Below are 21,938 nucleotides of genomic sequence, written 5' to 3' on the forward strand. Positions count from 1 at the left end.
GATAAGACAGTCCATTCACTTAGAATATGCAGCTTCACATATAATCTTTTTTTTTTTAAGAGATTTTACTTATGTGACAGAGAGACAGCCAGCGAGAGAGGGAACACAGCAGGGGAGTGGGAGAGGAAGAAGCAGGCTCCCAGCAGAGGAGCCCGATGTGGGACTCGATCCCGGAACGCCGGGATCACGCCCTGAGCCAAAGGCAGATGCTTAACGACTGTGCTACCCAGGTGCCCCCACAAGAATCCGATCAACACATCTGCTATTACAAGCATGCACGTACGTGTATATGTGAGTCCAAAGGTCAGAAATATGGAGTATTTCCAGTCACACTATTTTTAAGTGGAGCAGTTATAAATGGTCGATCATGATATACCCTTGACTCAGCTGGATATTTCCCTGGAATAAACCCTGTTTATTCACTATGGTACTTGGTTCATGGTTCATGGCCACAGATTTGGAAATCCTGGCAGACAACAGTTGCTCTCCCAGCGTGATCCCACGACCAGCGGCATCAGCATCACTGGGGGGCTTGTGAGGAATACAGATTCTTGGCCCCCACCCCCGATCTGCTAACTCAGAAACTCTGATGCATGTGACCCAAAAAGGGTAAAGGAACACATAGCTGTGCATATCTACAGAGGAACAAGCAACTGAGGAAGAGGTTGAGAAGCTTCAGGGAAAGGCAGCATCCACGTAATTTTAAGTAAAGCTAGATCATATCACTCAATAAGTGAGAAAGTGGACTAAACCATAAATCCCTGCCTCACGCCATCTCTTGACGTGGTGACATGAGATGAACAGCCGCTTAGTCAACAGAGATGCTTCTGGTCACACACTCGGGTCCACTGCAGGAGCCATGCTGCTTCAGATGCGGAAAAAAACACAAAAACCCCATTCTCCCTCCTCCCGATGAAAAGAAAACAGTATAAATGAAGCTGAACCCCAAAACGCACCTGCACAAGGTCTCTGATGGTTAGTTCTTTTAAAACCACCTGGCACACTGATGGAGGGGGTGCCCAACCACCGTGTTATAAAAGGTCCGGGGGAAGGGGTGTCTTCCTCTCCTCCCCTGGGCCGTGGAGTTGTGCACCAAGACCAGCCAGGCTGGGGCAGGTGGCCCTCCAGCCAAATGCGTCACTGCGGCAGCCCCAGCCCAAACCCCTTCTGCTTTGAAAGGTGCCTCCTCTCCCTCTGTCCCCGACTCTTGACTTTTCCCATGACCACCGCTCAACAATATCACGAAAGTTCTCCCTCTTAGAAGTACTTCAGGGCCTCTTCTAGCACTTGTAATTTTAAAAAGTGCTTTGATTCTTTTTTTTTTCCCCCTACCACGAAGGACCCTTTATGAGCCAGCCAACTGCAAATAACAAAACATTTTAAAGGAAAGAACACTTTTGAACCCCATCTTAGCTTTAGAACTCGTCTACGTGCCACACTGCCTCGACTTCAGTTGCCTCCAGTGCCAAATGGAGGTGCCTTCAGCCAAGGACATGTGGCTTCTAGTGAGCACGCTCTCTATTAGGGGACGGGATCGAGAGCACGTTCTTTGAGGGTGCAGGGGAAAGCAACTTGAATGAGGATCTGATCACCCTAAAACACTCTTAGTCTGAAAACTGACAGAGCAAAAAAGAGAAGGAAGCTGCGCTGTTCGCAAACCAAAGGAACGGAGACAAGTTGGAAACAAAAACTGCTGGAGTTTGGGGCTCATGCAATGGCCGGTGCCAGGTGAGATCACCTGGCTCTGAGACCACTATCCCTGATGGGTTCTATGGAACCACAGACATCATCTGTCCGTGCACTAATCACCGTGCAAGTCTCCCTCTTCAAAGGAGCCGCTAAATCACATGTCACAGCCCCGTTACCTTACCAAATTCACCATCTCCTACCAACCACAGAAGAAGGAAAACAACTGCTAAAAGTTACTGCGCCTTATTGATAAATGCCCGTAAAACAACAACACGTTATGATTTGCCACCGCATTGCTTCTAAATGTCTATTTCCTGAGCTATGATTAGTACGTCATTCCTGTTATTATCAACAGGATGTGACTGTAATTGGCATGTCGTCCACAGTGTTGTTATGGACGTACTCGGTAATTACAGCACTGCGTTCACACCTCTTGCAAAATGTAGGTATTCTATCTGACCCTGAGAACACTGGGGGCAAGTGATATTGGCAGGATGTTTCTGGGGGCTTTCCCTGTTAAAGTAATGGTTTCAGCAGCATGAGGAACAGCTCTGGAGGTGAAGAAGCTTCATTCTCGAGACAATGGGACAACCAGGAGGCTAGCAGCGAGGGGTCTGCAGCCGACCAAGGGAGCTGGACCACGTGCACCCCGGGGTCTTTGCCAAGTCATGTAAATGGATACAGTTCCTTGTGCCAAAGGGCAAAAGGCTTAAAAATATTCACCTCTTTTAATTTCATTTTCCTATTCTCTACCGGGAAGCAATACAGAAGAAGTAATTGAGGCTGTAAACCTGAATTCATATATACTGATGTTCACAGAAGCGTTGGTGAAGAAACAGGAAAACAGAAAGTGACCTGTGACCACAATCACAGTCTGGTCCATCCGTCGGAGAGAATACTCTGGTTACACGTTTTCTTTTGAAAAGACAATATTGTGACATGAAAAAATGTTCAATAAGATTAAGTAGAAAATTCGGGAATCCATAACAATACAATCTGAATGTTGTGGTACAAAATCAATACACACCTAGAAACCAAAGCCTGAAGGAAAAGAAACCAAAGGGCATTAGTGGTATGATGTCAGTGACTGTTAGAATTCTTCATTTTACACTTTTCAGTATTTCCAAATACTGTGCGTACACCTCCCATTTGGGACTCCCAAGTGATTAAAGCAAACCTGGATGAGACCGGAAATGACGCTGCCGGCTCTAACGTCTGCCACCTTGAAAGCTGGTCCCTGAGGGTCCCTCGGCCCTGGTACGTGTGTGCTCATCCCCACCCCACAGCCGGCACTTACCTGCGAAGGCGTCGTCACGCTGATTTCCGGAACGAAGTTGTCCTCGAAGAAACTGATGATGTTCTCCTGCTGGAGTTCCTTTGTTGGGGTGACTTTAGGCAGAGGTGGGACGGGAGGCCCTTTCCTTGTCTACAAAACAACAGAAACACCAGCAAACTAATTCGGCCACAGACAGCATGCGAGATGTGTAGAAATGCCCCATGAACAGTGCTGGGCGGACGTACTGGTCACTGACTGACATTTAGATATGCACAGAGAAATAAGGGGCCTGATGGAGTAGAGAATGCTGTCTGCCTTGGTGGCTCTGGGAGCACCAAGAAACAAGGGCCCCTCGAGAGACACTCAGGCGAGGTGACCCCATCCACCTCAACGCCAGCACTACATGCAGGGCTGCAGGGCCGGGCGCCCACGCCTCTCAAGTTAAACCAGGGTGACCCCCTATATGAAGTCAACCAAAACGGATTCCTCATTTCAGCAAGAAATTAAAATTTGACACTATAACCAGGAAAGCTTTTCACCGGACTCAGTGAGACCACCCACAGACAGCACACATTTCACTTTCCACCAGTGTTTGGAGAAGTAAGAATTCACAGATCTACTCCATGGATCTTCTCACCACTTTCCTTAGTTTCAAAGACTTGAACTTCAAGTCTTGCTGTAGGAATTTCATCTTCACCCCACGTGGTGAAGACAAGGGTGGCAATGTTTCTCTGTAGTGACCTTTTCCAGGCCTTACTGTGTCTCTCAATCACTTGTTCCAGACGCTTCTGTTGAGTGTCTACTCATGTGCCACATACTGTGGGTGATCCCAAAAATGTGACGTGGCGTACGAACCTCACGGCTTTCTTGGCCATCCTTGCTCCAAGTGTAATCGAAAGTGCTAGAGGAGGGAAAGTCCAGGGAGAAGGTGGGACTGATCGGAGCCTTCTGAGAGCGAGAGGTGGGAGGTGAGGAGGGCACGCGAGCCTAAGAAAGCTGAGGCTGTGGAGAGAAGTCTCAACCCACCCGAACACAGGGTATGTGAGCAAACAGGAACCCAAATTGGAGAACTGAGTGGATTCCCTAGTGACCATCACAATGCCTACAGCCTCAAAGTCTCCCCAACTGGAAACTCCTTTTAATGCCCCAGCACCATGGGATTAATCCTAGATGGGGTCACCTCAACACGAGTTCTTCCATTCTCCCCAGTATTGACCTCTTCCTACCTGTGAGGGTGACCTAGGCCTTGCTGGTGCGGGAGACGCAGGTGCCAACGTGTGATTGGGACTAGCTGTCGGGCTCGGGATGGGTGAAGGCTCCTCGGGCGGTGACGGTGTCTTTGCGATGCGGAGAGGACCAGAATCGCTAGATGAACACACGAGAATCAGCGATGAGCCTTCTAAGGGACAGCACTTACTTTCCAGGGGTCCTCCGTCCCAGAGGAATCCTGAGGCACATCTGGTTCTGTCATCTAGCCCCCTTCTAAGTTAATTCTGGTGGTTATTAACAGTGTTTGGTGACACTGGTATCATTTATTGTCTGTGGTCTGTGTGCCAGACCCCATTCATAAATATTATCTCTAACCATCACGACACCCAGGCATCACCGTCCCCACTTCACGGGTAGTAAAGTGGGGCACAGAGAGGTTAAAAGCCCCTAAAGTCACTCAACAATTTGGTGGATCTGAATTCAGGCTTTGGGAATGCAAACCCCCTGATCTTTGCATTGTGCCAAACAGACTCTGCAAGAATCTTTCAAATATAAGCTGATTTAGCTAAACCACTTTCACTTTTGATTTAGAAGAGAATCTTGCTATGTCATAATGTATAGAAAAACCTACCCTGAAAATTATAAATTTTATGTTAAAGGCACCCTCAGGATAGTGTTAAGATTTTATAGGAGTCAGGGGCACCTGGGTGGCTCAGCTGGTTAAGCGTCTACCTTTGGCTCAGGGTCCTGGGATCCAGCCTCACATCAGGCTCCCTGCTCAGTGGGGAGTCTGCTTCTCCCTCTCCCTCGGCCCCTCCCCCACCTGTGCACATTTTCTCTCTCAAATAAATAAAAATCTAAAAAAAATGATTTTATAGAGTCTTTTTTGATAACATCTGAAAACAAATTCATTAGTTGTTCCTCTGTCTACACCTTATAAAACAAAGACTCGGCTCAGATACCTTGACATGTGTGAACAAATTACGAGAGGGCAGAGAGTCCATAGTGTTTCCTGAAAACCCACTACGTTCCTGGTACTGGGCCAGATGCTTGGGACCAGCTCAAATGCAATGACCAGGAGGGTACTTGGGACACATCCTATTCTCTAAGTCTTTCTAATGTCTACAGATTGAGGGAGTAGGGTCTGTACCCCAAAGTAAAGCACGTACACCACAGCATGGCCTACATAGTCAAGGGAGTGGGTCCTGCGGAGAACACGGACGAGCCGCATGATTGAGGCTATGTGCCAGCAATCATGGCCTCTGCCGGGAAGCACGGCCCCAATCTGTGCTCAATAGGGCATCCCCTGAGCTCACTCACCACCTTGTTCTGCAGAGGAATGATGAAAAAAATGAAAGGAACATTTGTTAAGCAGCCGTGGCCCCATTTTCTCTGCATTTCATCTGATCCAGCAATACTGACTTTCAGACACACTTGTCCCGTTCATGTCTCTATGAGGGAGTCCCCTTAATTTTTTCATGTACGTCATGTTAAAATACCCAATGTCATTTTGATGTTCTTATTACAACTTATTCTTTGTTCCAAGTTCATATTATATTGGAAACAGAAGTCCTTTCCTGTATTCTTTTAGGGAATGTTCTTTCCCTTAGAAAGATAAGAGATACTAAATGCTTACTTCGTGGAGCCAGTGTAGCAGAGACTAGTATGAGTGTGGTTAATACAAAGAATATCGAATAAGAAAATAAGCTCTCTCCAGAGAGATCTGAACATATGGTGATGGGGGACCCTGTGCAGGTGTGTGTTTTTATAAATGTGCGTGTATGAGTGTTTATGTTGATTGACATTAAAAATGCAAAAATTACCTTACAAGCCATTTAGTTCAATACTATCTTTTTTCTGTTGATTAAAAAAAAAATGAAATCTTTAACCAGAGAATTAAATGGATGCACCTAAGGACGGCTAAGTAAGTTCACTGCAGAGTCAGAAACTGGAATGCTGATCTTCTGACTTCCAGCCCAAGACTCATTAGCCTGCATTCCTTGAGTACATAACGCCTGAGAAGGATGGAATAAAGGGCTCCAAAATCAGAGGAGAAAGCTGGTAGGAAGCCAACTCCTGGAAAGGTAGAAGATCCACTTATGGGTTGCTGGGCCTTTGGTGTATTTGACTGACATGATTCACGATAACAATGTGAAACAGAATCAAAACGATGCAGTGTTTGTGAGGTCAGGTTAAGAGGTAGGATGATGGCGAGGTCTCACCTATGCCCTCTTTCCTTTCCCAAAATGGACCATTAAAGATGCCAGTATAAGGACTCAGTGTTGTGAGTTTGGGAAATTCCTTTCTTCTCCAAAGAAAGTAACAGGTGCACGACTAGAAAATTTTTACCACTGCTGACAGGTCCCATGGAAACTGGAGAAAAGCAGATAGCCAGTTCTATTGTGACCATGACAGACACCCACAGAGTAAATCTGAAGGCTAAAGGTCAACGTACAAGCACAGAACGAGGCTGCTGTCAGCCTTTACGTGGAAAGGCTCCTTAGTTTTAGATTTTTCTAGAATGAGTAAAACAGCATAGGCTCATGCAGCCTACAGAAATTGCAACAAGCATGGTGTTTGAGGGGAACGGACATGACTTGGCTCATGTCCTTGATGAAGACGGCCTACCTGGGAGCTCCTTGAATGGTAAAGGCCTTGTCAGCGTGCTGGTCGCCCAGCTTCGTCATCACTTCATACAATTTGTGGCAAAGCTAGAGGGACAGAGACCATTTGTCTATTAGCTGTAAGTCATTCTGGTGCCAGTTCAGGCGACTGCTCCAAGAAAGGGACTGTCTACCGAGAATCTTACAGTAGCGCGGATGGTCTCCGGTTAACTTAAATTCTGCAACTGCGCCATTTAAAACTCATGTCAAAAGTGAAAGGCCACAAACACAAATAAACCTTTAAAAAACCAAAATATATTTATTAGTCAGAGGACAGAACAGAAAACAAAAACTTATTGCTCCCATTGACGCTCCTAGAGATAAAGTCGTGCGAGCGCCCTGCTGAACTCAGACATTAGCTGATGACAGAAGGGCTGATTGTCCGAATGTTCGGACACCCATTTCTCCTCAGCCTAAAAAGCACTGCTTGAATGCCAACTTTCAAAGCTGACTGAAAACAAAGCAAAACAAGACTGTGAGACTGGGACACAGAGAAAAGGCATCTCAGAAGAGAAATGGAAACAGGCCGGGATTCCTGAGAGCCATTTGTACACCCAGAGATAAAATCCGCACAAAACAGAGAGAACTATGTGGTCGCTACCCAACACTGGAGAAACACCACTGAGCGTAATAACGCACTATGAAAACCAACACACAGGTGACAATGCTACGCCATTTCATTCGCTTTCAGAAAAAAAAAAATGTTCATTTATGTTATATTCCTCAAATAAAAATAATCATCGTTACTCACCACCGCGATTTCCTTATGAAACTTGGCCTCGAGGCTGGAAACGTTTTTGAAAGTGTTGACGTAAAACCCGACTCGTCTGCCATGTGGAGCCACAGAGGGGAAAGAAGAGTAGGGAAAGATCAGTCAGCAAAATTGTAATTTTTAATAGCGATACAATGCATTAGGAACAGGTTTTCTTTCTCCAACGTTGAGTATCACTGGACGGAATTTGCTGGCTCGGAGTAGAACCTCTCCTGTCGCGGCTGATGCCCGGAGACAGTGGCTCTCAGGCTGTGGCGTGCAGCTGGAGGCCCGCTTCTGATTCAGCAGGTCTCAGGTGGGCACGGGGGATTTGTATTCCTAACAAGCTCTAGGTGACAGAGGCTGCTGGTGCAGAGAGAAGGCTTTCGGCAGTGTGGCCCGAAGAGTTTATATTTTATTTTTTATTTTTTTTTATTTTTTTAAAGATTTTACTTATTTATTCGACAGAGATAGAGACAGCCAGCGAGAGAGGGAACACAAGCAGGGGGAGTGGGAGAGGAAGAAGCAGGCTCACAGCGGAAGAGCCTGACGTGGGGCTCGATCCCATAACGCCGGGATCACGCCCTGAGCCAAAGGCAGACGCTTAACCGCTGTGCCACCCAGGTGCCCCAAGAGTTTGTATTTTAGATGCGTGTCTTATAAAGGGCTGGAGATACAGAAGTTCCCCAGTAATTTTTATACCCTACGCAGGGTCTCGTTTTGGTACCATAGATTTGGATTCTGAAAGGTGTTTGACGGGGGGATATAGAAAACTACCCAATTCACTACAATTCCTCAACTAAGGTAAGAGGGCGCTTTCACTGAGCAAATAGAAACACAAGCTGTCCATTCACAATATCGTGAACGTGTCTGTGAAGCAAAACCATGGGGTGGGGGTGGTTCCTGGGATGGGGGAGGCTTATGTCCGTCATAGTACGCACCCCCAGCAGCACTGTGGATTCAGCCTGGTACCTCCTGTACGGGCTCCCTTTGCTCTAAATGAGGGCTCTTTGGATTCTATTAATTTAAGCCTGAATTCAGCTAGCAAATTACTCCTTTAATTCGTGTTCTTGTTTCAGTGGCATTCTCAAAAATAACTCCAGAATTCTGATTGGTTCATTAGATTCCAAATCCCAAGTAAGGACTTAGATGCCAGAAACCTTAGATAGGCCGGAGATATGGAATAAACATACACTTGGGGGGCGAGGGGGTTGTAGTAAGAATACTTATTTAGGGGGAGTAAGAATGTGCCTATACACAGTAGGACCCCTCTTATTTAAACAGTAACATGAGGGGTGCCTGGATGACAACGATAATGACAGTTAAGCATCTGATCCTTGATACTGGCTCAGGTTATAATCTCAGGGTCGTGGGATCAAACCCCTCATGGGGCTCCGTGCTCAGTATGGAGTCAGCTTGAGACTCTCTCCCTATCCCTCTCCTTCTGTCCCTCCCCAGGTTCGTGTTCTCTTTCTCTCTCTTTCCCCCTCTTTCTCAAATAAATGAATAAAATATTTAAACAATGACATGAAAGGATAGAGAATGGGAAGCCTGGGTGGCTCAGTCATTGAGCGTCTGCCTTCGGCTCAGGGTGTGATCCTGGCGTTCTGGGATCGAGCCCCACATCGGGCTCTCCACTGAGAGCCTGCTTCTTCCTCTCCCACTCCCCCTGCTTGTGTTCCCGCTCTCACTGGCTGTCTCTCTCTCTGTCAAATAAATAAAAAAAATCTTAAAAAAAAAAAAAAAAAAAAAGAAAGGATAGAGAAAAGGGGGCTTCCCGTCTCCCTGTGCCTTGTGGTGAGCAGGATTCCAATATGCAGAGGTGGATGAATGTTCCATCATCATTAAAGCAGATAGAAAGAGCAGCCATCTAAACACTTCACATATTCCCTCACTTAATTCTCGTAACTACCCCCAGGGTAGTGAGCCTCAGTTTACATTCTGGTTAACTGAGGCACACTGGTTAACTGAGGCACAGAGAGATAAACTGTCCAAGGTCTTGTAATTATTAAGTAGAGAACCTATATTTGGACCCAAAAGGAGGAAAACCAATAGAAAAGCATGCACTGTGAAGCAAGAAATTTCTCTTCAGCATGAATATCATTATTTCTGTGGTTTCTGATGAAATTAGGTGGTTTCTAATTTTAGCAAAATAAAAGATAAAAATTGAGATTCAGAGATGAAATAATAGGTAAGTACTATGTGCATCCTACCAGTAAGACTTTTTCTTTTTTTTTTTTTTTTAAGATTTTATTTATTTATTCGACAGGATAGAGACAGCCAGCGAGAGAGGGAACACAAGCAGGGGGAGTGGGAGAGGAAGAAGCAGGCTCATAGCAGAGGAGCCTGATGTGGGGCTCGATCCCATAACGCCGGGATCACGCCCTGAGCCGAAGGCAGACGCTTAACCGCTGTGCCACCCAGGCGCCCCAAGACTTACTTTTTCTATGGCTTAACCTGTACCTTAAATTCCTACCACACTCCACTTAATATTTTTTACTTAATAAGACAAGTTTATTTGAGTTTCCTGCATTCTTTTCGGCTTTATTGAGGTTTAACTGACCAATAAAATGGTAAGATATTTAAAGTGTGCATTGTGGTGACCTGATATACAATTGTGAGGGGTTCCCCCCATCTAGTTAATGAACACAGCTATCACCCCATACATTTATCTTGTGTGTGAACATTTCTACTCTCTTAGCAAATTTCAATTATATAATATAGTGTTACTGACTATAGTCACCATGTTTTGCATTACATGCTCAGACCTTATTCATCTTACAGCTGTGAGTGCCCTTCTACCAACCTCTCCCTATGTCCCCCACGTCCTAGCCCTGGGCATCCACTTTTCGACTTTCCATTTCTATGAGTTTGCCAATTTTCCTTCAGATCACACATATAAGTGATATGATGCAATATCACCGCACACCTGTTAGAATGGCTATTATCAAAAAGACAAGAGATAACAAGGATTGGTGAGTATGTGGAGAAAAGGGACCCCTCGAGCCCTGTTGGTGGGAGTGTAAGTTGGTACAGCCACTATGGAAAATGCCTCGAAGGGTTAAAAATAGAACTACCACTGGATCCAACAAGCCCGCTGCTGGATGGATTTCTGAAGGGACTGAAAACAGGGTCTCGAAGAGGTACAGGCCCTGCCTGGCTCACGGCAGCATTCTTCACAGTAGCCAGGGTACGAAAGCAATCGAAGTGTCCATCAACTGGCGAATGCTTGAAGATGTGAGACATATCTGTACACGCAAACATGCAGGTCGTTATGTATGTAATCTCACACCAAAATGAAAAAGAGGTGAATTCAGGGACACGTGGTCACTACTGGTATTGAACATTACAATTAAGCAGAATGTATGTCTTTCTCTGCCTAGTTTATTTCACTCAGCATGACACCCTAAAGGTCCATGCACGTTATCCCAAATGGCAGAACCTCCTTCTTTCTTATGACTGAATAATACCCCATTGTGTGTATGTGTGTGTCTATGCGTATGTATCTATAGATAGATAGATGCACATACATATATTAATAAAGAAAATCCTGGCACAGGGTGTTCAGGGAAATAGTAACTACTTGGGAGGGTCAGACCAGCAGCCTGGGAGATGAGAGCCTAGTGAGGCAGGCAGACCTGTGCTCTGGGGCTGAGGATCTTCCAGACCCATTTGCAGGCCATGGTTGCCTGCAGCCCCTAGCCCTGTCTGAGACAGGGGGACGGAGAGGACCTGCACCAGAGGAAGCTGGCTAAAGCAGCAACAGGATGGGAGGAGAGACTACAACAGGTGCTCCAACAGCACTGCAGAGGGACCGGCTCGCTGTCCTGTTTGCAGGCAAGTCTTTCTGGGGCACTTCAAGTGCCAACCCAGGACCCCTTCTCTGGGACTCCCATCAACCAGTCACTCCTCATACCTTCCCCCTCGTTCAATTACACAACAAAGGGCCTGTCCACTCCGTGTTCATGCCTAGTGGTGGGCTCCGGAGGCTCCAGGAATGACAGCTCAAGTAGAGGAGCACCTGAGCACAGATTCGTGAACACATGCTCTATCATACTGATGAGCCAAAGAAGCAGATTTCCAGACAGTGTGTGACTGTTACAGTTACCACAAAAGGCCACACACAGTGAAATATCAACAATGAGTAGATTCAGACAGAAACAGCTAAGGGCACTGAGAAGACAGGGGAATGAACAGGCCCTGTGCCAGCTGTGAACATCTGCTTGAGAGGATAAACTTATCCTGCCCTGAAGAAGGGTCAGATTTAAATAGAAGGCAAGTGCAGATAGGTGGGGGGAGGTGTAGATGGATGGGGGTGTAGATGGACTGGGGGGTGTAGATGGAGGGGGTTTGCAGGGTATAGTTGAACTTCTATGAATTAATACTTGGTGCATGGCTCTACCCTTTCCTTAGAATAAGGAGGACATGAGATGTAATGAGCACTGGGTGTTATAGGCAACTGATGAATCACTGAATTCTACTTCTAAAACTAATAATATACTATGTGTTAATTAACTGAATTTAAATAAAAATAAAGAATTTTTTTAAAAAGGCCTAAACTAGGTTTTCATCAAAAGGCAGGACCTGATTGACATACAAAGGAGCGAGCCTTGAGTGTGGGCATAAGTCACGGTGGATTAAAAAGCACTGAAGCATTGAGATTGCGTTTGGCCAGACAAGGGGAAAGGTTTCCCTCCCAACTTTGTCTTTCAAATATTCCCATTGTGTTTAAGATTCTATAAAGTCTTTCATATTATAAGATATTCTGACAGTTACTTATACTGAATGACCAAATATTATTTGGGGAAGACACATAAGCCCGAACGACATCAGTCAATGCTGGTTTTGAATGCTTACAGAGAACATTAGGAAAAAGAAATTTGGTTACATACCCAATACATATTAAGGCAAATAATAACTGTCTTTTGGCAATTTTGGCGATTCTCCCGGGAGTATTATCTCATAACTGGAAGTGCTGAGCACTGTGGTACCTTAGCTCTTGCAAAGATCAGTTTAAAAAGCAACTGAGTAAGTAATTACATTGGAGACCACAAAAAATTCCTTTAGAGGGGAAATGCACAGGCTAACTGTCTAAACTGTATGCAAATGACTACTTGAGCTTGGGTGGTTTATCTGTTGAGGAAGATGATAAGCTCTGGAGAACTACCAGCCGACTTGATGATGAGTGTCCTTAATACGGACGAAGACAAGGATGCCAAAGATGGATATAAAGATTTTGGGGACAAGTATTTCTTGAAATAGGAGTGTAAAATATATTTCTTAAAAAAAACATAATTCCATATAATTTGTGATTTTAAATAGGCATGAATAACTCAATTAAAATTATGAGTAGATATTTGTCTCATCTGTATCCCTAGAAGTTTTATATATTCAGGCTGCTCAAAATCCTCTCCTTTGGGGTGACACAGCAGGCTCCTCAGCAGACCACAGAGATCTGTCAAGGGAGAGCTTCTAAATGACAAGCTATACAGGATGAGGTCAAAGGCACAAATGTGAGGGCAAGACCACCATCATAACCCACAGGCAGATGGTGAGGGTAAAGGCAGGGCCAGTGAGAATAGGGAGAGAGAGACCAATCCGGAAGACCAGAGAGAAAAAGGATGGCTGGATTCCTCTGATGGTCCTCTGGTTTGCTATAGTTACTGACTCCACAGTCTGCAGCCTGGGAGCCCAAGAAGGATAGTACCACAAAGAGAAATGCAGATGTTGAAAGAATGAGTCAGTTCAGAGGAGCAATGAGTTACTTTCACACCTATTGAACTTTGGGTTATGGCTGGACATTGAAGTGGACATGCCTTACAGGCTGATTTTATCGTGAACTAGCCAAAATTTCCTCTAGATATTTCAGTAGTTCAAAAATAAACATGGAGTCAATTTTTTGGACAAACTCCACTCCAGACCCCCAAACTGCTAATAATTTAGAGGATAAGTAGGAACTCCAGAATATCTATGGAGAAACGTTTTAAGGGGTGCCAATCTGGTTGGAAGCTGGGCTGGAGGGTTTGTCTTAAAGCAGGGTTGCACGGAGAGCACAATTCTGTTTATTTGGCATGGAAGCATGAGCCGCTGATGGAAATTGAGAGACATAAGGCCTCACTTCATCCAACAACTTCTTGACTTTACCGTTGAGTGGGAAAAATAAGACAAAGGACGGACAATGCACTTAATGCCACAAGAAACGCAGAGTACCCGTAATAAGAAGAATATTTAGCACTTCAAATGGGAATGAAGCTCAGGTTAAAAGGTCAGAGCTGAAAGCAGAAGTTTGGCATCAAAGCTGGAAGACTAGATGACCTCTCAGAATAAGTCCTGCCAAGAGATAAAAGGTATCCTTGTAAACTTCAAAGTTAAAGGCAGTTCTCCCCATGCCTCTAGTTGAGATCTGGGGCTCCACTTGAGAAATAGATCACGGTCTAAAACTCTGCTGTCAATATAATAGCTGCTACTCCTGTGTTGTTATTTAAATTTAAATGAATCGAAACAAAAGAAATTAAATCTAAAATTCAGTTTCTCCCCCATCCTAGCCATAGTCCAAGTGTTCAACAGCCCACCACATGTGGCAAGTTGCTACCTCGCAAAAGCACAGAAACAGAACACTTCTCTTGGACGGCACTCTAGCATCAGGGGCAATAAAGACAAGAGAAGGGATATCCCTGTTCTTGATCTTCTAAAAGAGACGTGGACACACCTGTACAGAAACAACGTTACCTTGACCATAACGATGGTAACTCTTCTTGTAAGTCAACATTGAACTCTTCAAACACTTTCTGTGCTTTCTGAAATTCCTCTTCTGCCTAGAAATGACACATAACAAGTGTTTACGCTAAAAAATATTATTGAAAGACAAGCCATTTCTATATACAACAAAAGCATTTAACATAAAATGGGAATAGCTTTATGGCATCCAAGAAACATTTTGAGAAGGACAGAAATTTGTCTGGTTAAAATCCACATAATTCTTGGGGGGCGCCTGGGTGGCTCAGTTGGTCAAGTGTCGACTCTTGATTTCAGCTTAGGTCATGATCTCAGGGTTGTGAGATCTAGCCCCACCTCAGGCTCTGGGCTGAGCACGGAGCCTACTTAAGATTGTCTCTCACCCTCTCCCTCTGCCCCTCTCCCCAGTCACATGTCCACATGCGTGCACACACACGCACACACACACAATGTCTCTCACAAACCAAAAAACAAGATCCACATAATTTTTTTCAATTAACAGTGAAATATTAAGTCTTATTAAGACACGAAAATTGACTTGATTATAATGGTTGCTTTTGTAGTCTGGCAGACTCTGGCCACAAAAGCGTGTTAACTGCCTCTCCCATACACTGCTCTGCTCTGGATACTGGACATGGATGCTTCCCAAAGAAATTTTCCATCTAGTGAGAAGTCTAAATAATTACATGACAAACTAGGGCTTACAAACTGTTGCTGGGCATGTTTTTGGGGAAGACGGAAGAGAAACAGAGAAGGTTCCACAGGGCAAGTGACATTCTAAAGGAATCTTGAAGAATCAGCAAATATTCGCTGAAGAAGTGGATGGAGAGGTACTGCAATACATAAAGATGGCATTCTTTAAATTCTAGGGGCGCCTGGGTGGCACAGCGGTTAAGCATCTGCCTTCGGCTCAGGACGTGATCCCGGCGTTATGGGATCGAGCCCCACATCAGGCTCCTCTGCTATGAGACTGCTTCTTCCTCTCCCACTCCCCCTGCTTGTGTTCCCTCTCTCACTGACTGTCTCTCTCTGTCAAATAAATAAATAAATAAATAAATCTTTAAAAAAAAAAAAAATTCTAGCTTACTAATTGTGTCAACTTGTGAGCTGATCTTAACTTTCTTCATCTCCAATACCTCACTGATAAAAAAAGAGACACTCACGCCTACTTCCACAGGTATTGTGAGTATTATGAAATGATGGCGTATATGAGCATGGTGCCCAGCACCTATGGCGCCTTACACGATGGGCAGCTCTTATTGTGGCTGCTCGGAAACTGATGTGTGAGCCATGGGAGCTCTAGTTTAGGATGTGTATATCAAAGAAGGAACAGAGGGGCAAGAAGATTCAAAAGCTGATTAGGTTAAATAGGTGAGTCATAACCAAGTTGTGCGGGTCTCATATGCACGCTAAGAAATTTAGATCTGTTTTCTACAGGTGATGCGAGCCATTAAAAGACAAGCAGTGGAGAAGCATATCTAGATATGTGATGTACAAAGACCGTTCAGACAGCTGTGTGTAGGCAGACAGGAGAAGGCAAGACTGGAAGGAAAGGGAATAGTTAGCAGGTGTCAGTTGGCATCTGTAAGTGACTGGCATACATAGTAAAAGCTACTGAAATGGGTTTTCTTTTTTCTTTTTTTTTTAAGATTTTGTTTTTTTATTTCACACACAGAGAGAGAGGGAAAAAGCAAGCACAAGCAAGGGAACTGCAGGCAGGGGAAAAGTAGTCTCCATACTGAGCAAGGAGCCCGACATGGGACTCGATCCCAGGACCCCGAGGATCACGACCTGAGCTGAAGGCAGATGCTCAACCAACTGAGCCATCCAGGCATCCCTGAAACAAGTTTTCTAAAAGAAGACGAATGTTCTACAAATCCAGCACACGTCTGCACTCTCTGGCAACCACAGGTTAGTCTTAGAATTTCAAATTTGGTTTTCTATCTGAATCTGCCTTTTCACTTCAAATATGGATCCCAAACCCAGAACGAAGTAGAGGAACACATTACTTTCACTGACGCTGCAGTGTTGTTGGGGGCCAAGGTTTACTCTGACCAAAATGTGTGAGTCAGTGTCAGCCATGTGAATTCTACAATCACATGAAAAACCTTAATTAAAAATTATGGAAAGCAGCCCACAAGTATCATGTTTCAGTTTAAATTCTGTCCTAATTCCAATCTCCTTAAAAAGGAAATAACAGGTACACGTTGTTTGGCTGTGCTTTACTTCACTGTGCTTTACAGAAACTGAACTTTTTTTATATAAAATGAGGGTTTGTGGCAACCCTGCATCAGGCAAGTCTATAGGTAACATTTTTCCGGCAGCGTTTGCTCACTTCATGTCTCTGTCTCACATTAACATAATTCATGCAATATTTAAGCATTTTCGTTATCATCATATTTGTTATAATCTGTGATCAGTGATTATGACTTGCTGAAAGCTCAGATAATAGCATTTTTAGCAATAAAGTGTTTTTAATGAAGGTATGCACATTGTGTTTTTAAACATAATACTACTGCATACTTTAAAGACTATGGTATAGTATAAACGTAACTTTCGTATGCACTGGGAAACTAAAAAATTCATTTGATGGCTTTATTACAATATTTGTTTTATTGCCATGGTTGGGAACTGAGCCCACAATATCTCTGAGGGATGCTTAATTTTAAAAAGCAAAATTATTATAGTTCTTAGAATACGGAGAGTGGTGTCAATAGTGGGATCAATCCTTACCTTAGAGATTCGACTTTCATCCTTCCTCTTGGAGCTCTGCAAAGCTTCCAGATGGTGGCGAGCACTGTCATAATCCACCAGCTTCCTGCTGCGTTTTGCGATGCGATTCTGCCAACAAGGAAATGCATGCATGGTTATAGATTCTCTTTTTGATTGCTAAAATGCTTCCATTGTCCAGAGTAACTGAGGATCTTGATTGGAGACTGAAGTGAACCAGAATTTCAGTCAACAAATGATACCTGGAAATCACACTACCACCTCCAATTCTTTATGTAAAAACCATCAGGTTAATATCTTTCCTTCTGATAATAATTCGGCCGATCATGAGTAGTGGAAGGTAGAATTTGCAGTCAAGATCAGAAAAATTACAAAACTGGTTAAGAGGAGCAATAAACCTATACTATCTTTTAGCCTCTATTCTAAATCTTTCAATGTTCCATTTTGAAGGTCATAGAAGACTCTTTTAGGATTTGGTTTTAGAATTCTAATAACACTCACACTTTATAGAACAGAAGTTCTATAAAGCAGACTTACTTCCTAAAAAATCCTTTTTCTTATAAGTGTTCCTCAATCCTTTTGTTCATTAGAATTGCCTGAGGAGCCTTAAAAATATATGAATTCTTAGAGACTCCACTTCCATTTAGGATACAGATGGCTGCAATGAATGTCACTCTCACACTGACAAGAAAAAATCTGGATAATTTATAAAAGGATAACTCTTCTTGATTCTATCAGAGACCTCAGGGTCACAAGGCAGCAAAGTAATCTGAATTCTTTCATCTGGGAAGGGGGAAAAGTCCTCCAAGGAGAGATAAGATGACAAATCATTTGTGCCTACAAACCAGGGTACAGGTAGAAGTTGTGGACATGAACAGGTCGGCCAAAATTTTAACAAACTGTTAGAGGCCTAGTGTGGGCTACTATATCACTTTGAAAAGCTGGGTGTCCAAGACACAAGGGCAAATTGCACTTACAGGTAAGCTCCTCCCTTCAGCCTCCACTGGATGCTATTAAGAAAGTCTGGGAATAAGACACTCCTCTGCAGTGCATGTGAGAATGAGGTGAGCTATGGCTGCTACCGGATGGGCACTGAGCCCTGCCCATTTCATGCACCTTTTTCTCTTACAAGGCAAAAGCTTTAAGTTGCTTAACATGGGAGCCCACAGAGACTAGGCCAAGGTACACTGCTTAATGGAGAGAAATAGAAGAAAAACCAATCCGGCCCTGAGGAAGAATTAGGAAACTCTTCTCGCCCTACGATCATTGTAACACAAGGAAGGATAGAAGACAAAAATCTCTACTGATTGGGCATAAAACCTTCCTGGGCCCATGGTCTGGCTCCTTTAACAAGCAGAGGTCTGTTCCCACTCAGGGAGGAGCAGGAAACTCCTACCCAAGGCCAACCACAGATATGTGGCTGATTTTGCTTAAGACAGGCCAAGAACTCTGTCTTGTCTCTCTCCCTCTCTACAAAAAAAAAAAAAAAAAAAAAAAAAAAAGGCCAATAATAAAAAAACAGCCATGTCCCCATTACAAGTCTAACACTCAACAATAAGTGATAGCTGCCTACCACCGGAGGGAGGGCAAGTGTATAGAGAGAGGCCCATTCTGCAGTACAGGCATACAAGTAACTAAAATCTGATGGGGAACAAGGACACGGAGAAAAAAATCTCTGGCATCCAAGGACCTACCATATGTGGACCAAAGGAGAAGCAAAAACCAGACTTCAACCCTAGTCTGAAAGCATCATAGATGATAATAGAGACGCACAAGGCACTAGCAGCCCAATTCTAAAGGAATTTGAAAGCCACAGTGCACTGAAAGTAATAATAGTAATAATCATAATAACCAACAATCCTAAATCTAGCTCAGTTCACGATCAGACTGATACGCACCACCACACTACTGGCCTGACAAAAAGCCATGCCCATTTCAAGGCATTAATATCTTCAGTCTTCACTATACATGATGTCTGGGATTCAATCTAAAATTATGAAACACACACACAAAAAAAGCCATGAGAAAAGATAAAGCAATCAACAGAACCAGACTCAGACATGATCCAGATGCTGGAAATATCAAACGAATTTTAAAATGACTATGACTAATATGTTAAAGTATCCAGTTGGAAAAATAGGATAACAGACATAAACTGATGGGTAATTTCTGCAGAAATATGGAAACTTTAATGGTCAAATAAAGATCAAGTGGAAACGGTAAAAATTTAAAAAAAAATTACATCAGAGAGGAAAAATTTGATAGGCCAATTGCTACACTTAACACAGCTGAGAAAGAACAGTGCACTTGAAAATGCATCTGGAGAATCCATTCCCATTAAAACACAAAGAGAAATAGGGTTGAAAAATAACAGAATCAAGCATACAAGATCTGTAATACAATATTAAATGGTCCAACACGGTCTAATTGGAGTTTCCAAAAGAGATGAGAGGTTAAGTCAGAAGAAATATTTCAAGAGATTGTACGAGAAATGTATATAATAATGAAGACATTGAAGTACAGATCCAAGAAACTCAGAGAACCCCAAGAAGGACAAACACCGAACAGTATCCATCCAGACACTTCACAGTCACACTGCATCAAGAAGAAAAATATAAGGAACAAAGGCAAAGACTACAGAAAGATAACCTTGAGAAACTATGAAAGCCAAAATACAATGACATAGAAAAAAAGAAACTGCCAACTCAGAATTCTATCCCCAGTGAAAAAACCTTCCAACAGCAAAAGTGAAATAAAGTTTTTTTCAGACTGGGGCGCCTGGGTGGCTCAGTTGGTTAAGCATCCGACTCTTGATTTCAGCTCAGGTCATGATCTCGGGGTCATGGGATCGAGGCCCACATCAAACTCCATGCTCAGCACAGAGTTTACTTGGGATTCTCTCTTCCTCTCCTTCTGCCCCTCCCCCTGCTTGTGTGTATGCTCTCTAAGTAAATAAATCAAATCTTTAAAAAAAAAAAAAGGCTTTTTCAGACAAACAAAAGCTGAAAGAATTCACTGCTATCATTGGAATTTTAATACTAAGGAAAGCTATGCCAAAAAAAAAAAAAAAAGTAAGTACCAGAAATTATAAAATTTAAGGTCAACATTACATGATTTTGGTTTTTTACTTTTTTTTTTTTAAGATTTTATTTATTTATTTGACAGAGAGAGAGACAGCCAGCGAGAGAGGGAACACAAGCAGGGGGAGTGGAAGAGGAAGAAGCAGGCTCCTAGCAGAGAAGCCTGATGTGGGGCTCGATCCCAGAATGCCGGGAACACGCCCTAAGCCAAAGGCAGATGCTTAACAACTGCGCTATCCAGGCACCCCTTGGTTTTTTACTTTTAAGTGCTTTAAAAGGTAATTGATTATCTAGAGCAAAAAAAAGAAACAGAAAAAATGTATTGTGGGATTTATAACATATGCAGAGGAAAATGTTGTGACAATAATAACAGAGGAAGAGAAGAAAGGAACTGGAGGTATTTATAAAAAAGTGCTATCATAGTACTTGAAGTTAGACAGGAAAAGTTAAAGATATATGTTATAAATTATAGAGCAACCACTAAAAACTTACATTAAAGAGGTATGCTCACTCTCTGTCTCTCGAATATATAAATAAATATCTAAAAAAATGTGGGGGCACCGGGGTGGCTCAGTTGGTTAAACGTCCAACTCTTGATTTTAACTCAGGTCATGATCTCAGGGTGGTGAAACCTAGCCCCATGTTTAGCCCCACGCTCAGTGGGGAGTCTGTTTGAGATTCTCTCTCTCCCTCCCCCTCTGCCTCCCCACCTCTGCTCGCACGCACGTGCATTCTCTCTCAAATAAATAAACCTCAAAAAGAGGTATAACTAATAAGCAAATAATAAGCAAATTAAGTTAGTCTGATGCAAGACCCAAGCATCTGGCCTCTTTGAAAAGACCCCTACTGGTCCAGTTATACCCAGCCAGTCCAATCAGAGAACTACTACAGGAGGAGACCACAATAATATGTTTATGGCATACAAACACAGTCACAACTCACAGATCCTCAGCAACCTACATAATGGGTGTTGCAGGGATCACTCCCATTTTACATGTAGAGAATTTCAAGTTGCATGAGATTAACTTCTAACTTGTCCAGAATCGCTCAGAAAGCCTGTGGCAAAGATGAATTCGATGTCAGCCAACCCCCCCACCCCACGCCAACCAGTGCCAGGAGTAGGATGAGGCACATAAGACACCTAGGGCACAGCATCTAAGAAGGCCCTTATTCTCAGGGTCGCATAGGTGGAGGATCAGCAACCAAGAGCAGGTGCCTCCTTATATCTTGAACTCTAGTGCCCTCACCTGCCTCACCCAGTCCCAGCCCTCCTCCTGACTCTTGGTGAGTCCTCCTAACTGCTCCCATATTTCTCTGACCTACCCCATCATTCAATTACCACCTGTCACTCTATGCTACTCTTCTACACCCCCTTTGGGAGAGGTGAGAAGTGGGTTGGGGCAGTTACTCTCATGTAGCTGCTTCCAATCTCTTCACCCTCTACACCTACCACTTCCAACTGGTGTTAGTAGTGGAAAGCATGGCTGACTCACATTTGCTTAAAGATATGGGATGAATTAGTCTAGGCAGGATGCACTGAGGCACTCCGGGGGGGGGGGGGGGAGAGTGTGTCTATGAGGTGACAAAGCTCATTATGTCTAGCAAACATCTAACTACTGCCTTCGAAGGAACACTGTTCCTTAAAGCAGAGGCCTTGTGTAACTGTGTATCCCTGATAAAGCTCTGCTTCGTGGACTTGTAGGGTAGGCGTGGGAGTGGGGAACTCTTCTTTAGTATCTTCCAAGAAGCAAATCTTGATTCTTTCACGAATGTGATTTTTTTGAAAAGAGCTAAAATTCAATGAC

General features: G+C 43.7%; 1 protein-coding gene across 4 annotated transcripts in view; it reads right to left on the reverse strand.

Moving 5' to 3' along the window:
• Positions 1-21,938, reverse strand: part of AMPH (amphiphysin) — a 211,229-nt gene that overhangs the window by 59,491 nt on the left and 129,800 nt on the right. For all 4 annotated transcript variants that reach the window (XM_087861200.1, XM_045793492.2, XM_045793493.2 and 1 more), the window contains exons 6-11: positions 17,057-17,164; positions 14,318-14,403; positions 7,589-7,664; positions 6,803-6,885; positions 4,192-4,330; positions 2,987-3,115 (exon numbers count right to left, since the gene is read on the reverse strand). In XM_087861200.1, the coding sequence (XP_087717326.1) occupies positions 2,987-3,115; positions 4,192-4,330; positions 6,803-6,885; positions 7,589-7,664; positions 14,318-14,403; positions 17,057-17,164 (621 nt within the window). The remainder of the gene's footprint in view (positions 1-2,986; positions 3,116-4,191; positions 4,331-6,802; positions 6,886-7,588; positions 7,665-14,317; positions 14,404-17,056; positions 17,165-21,938) is intronic.

This window comes from Ursus americanus, chromosome 3, assembly GCF_024610735.1.
Source record: "Ursus americanus isolate L20-20 chromosome 3, mUrsAme1.1.p, whole genome shotgun sequence".
NCBI classification, from domain to species: Eukaryota; Metazoa; Chordata; class Mammalia; order Carnivora; family Ursidae; genus Ursus; species Ursus americanus.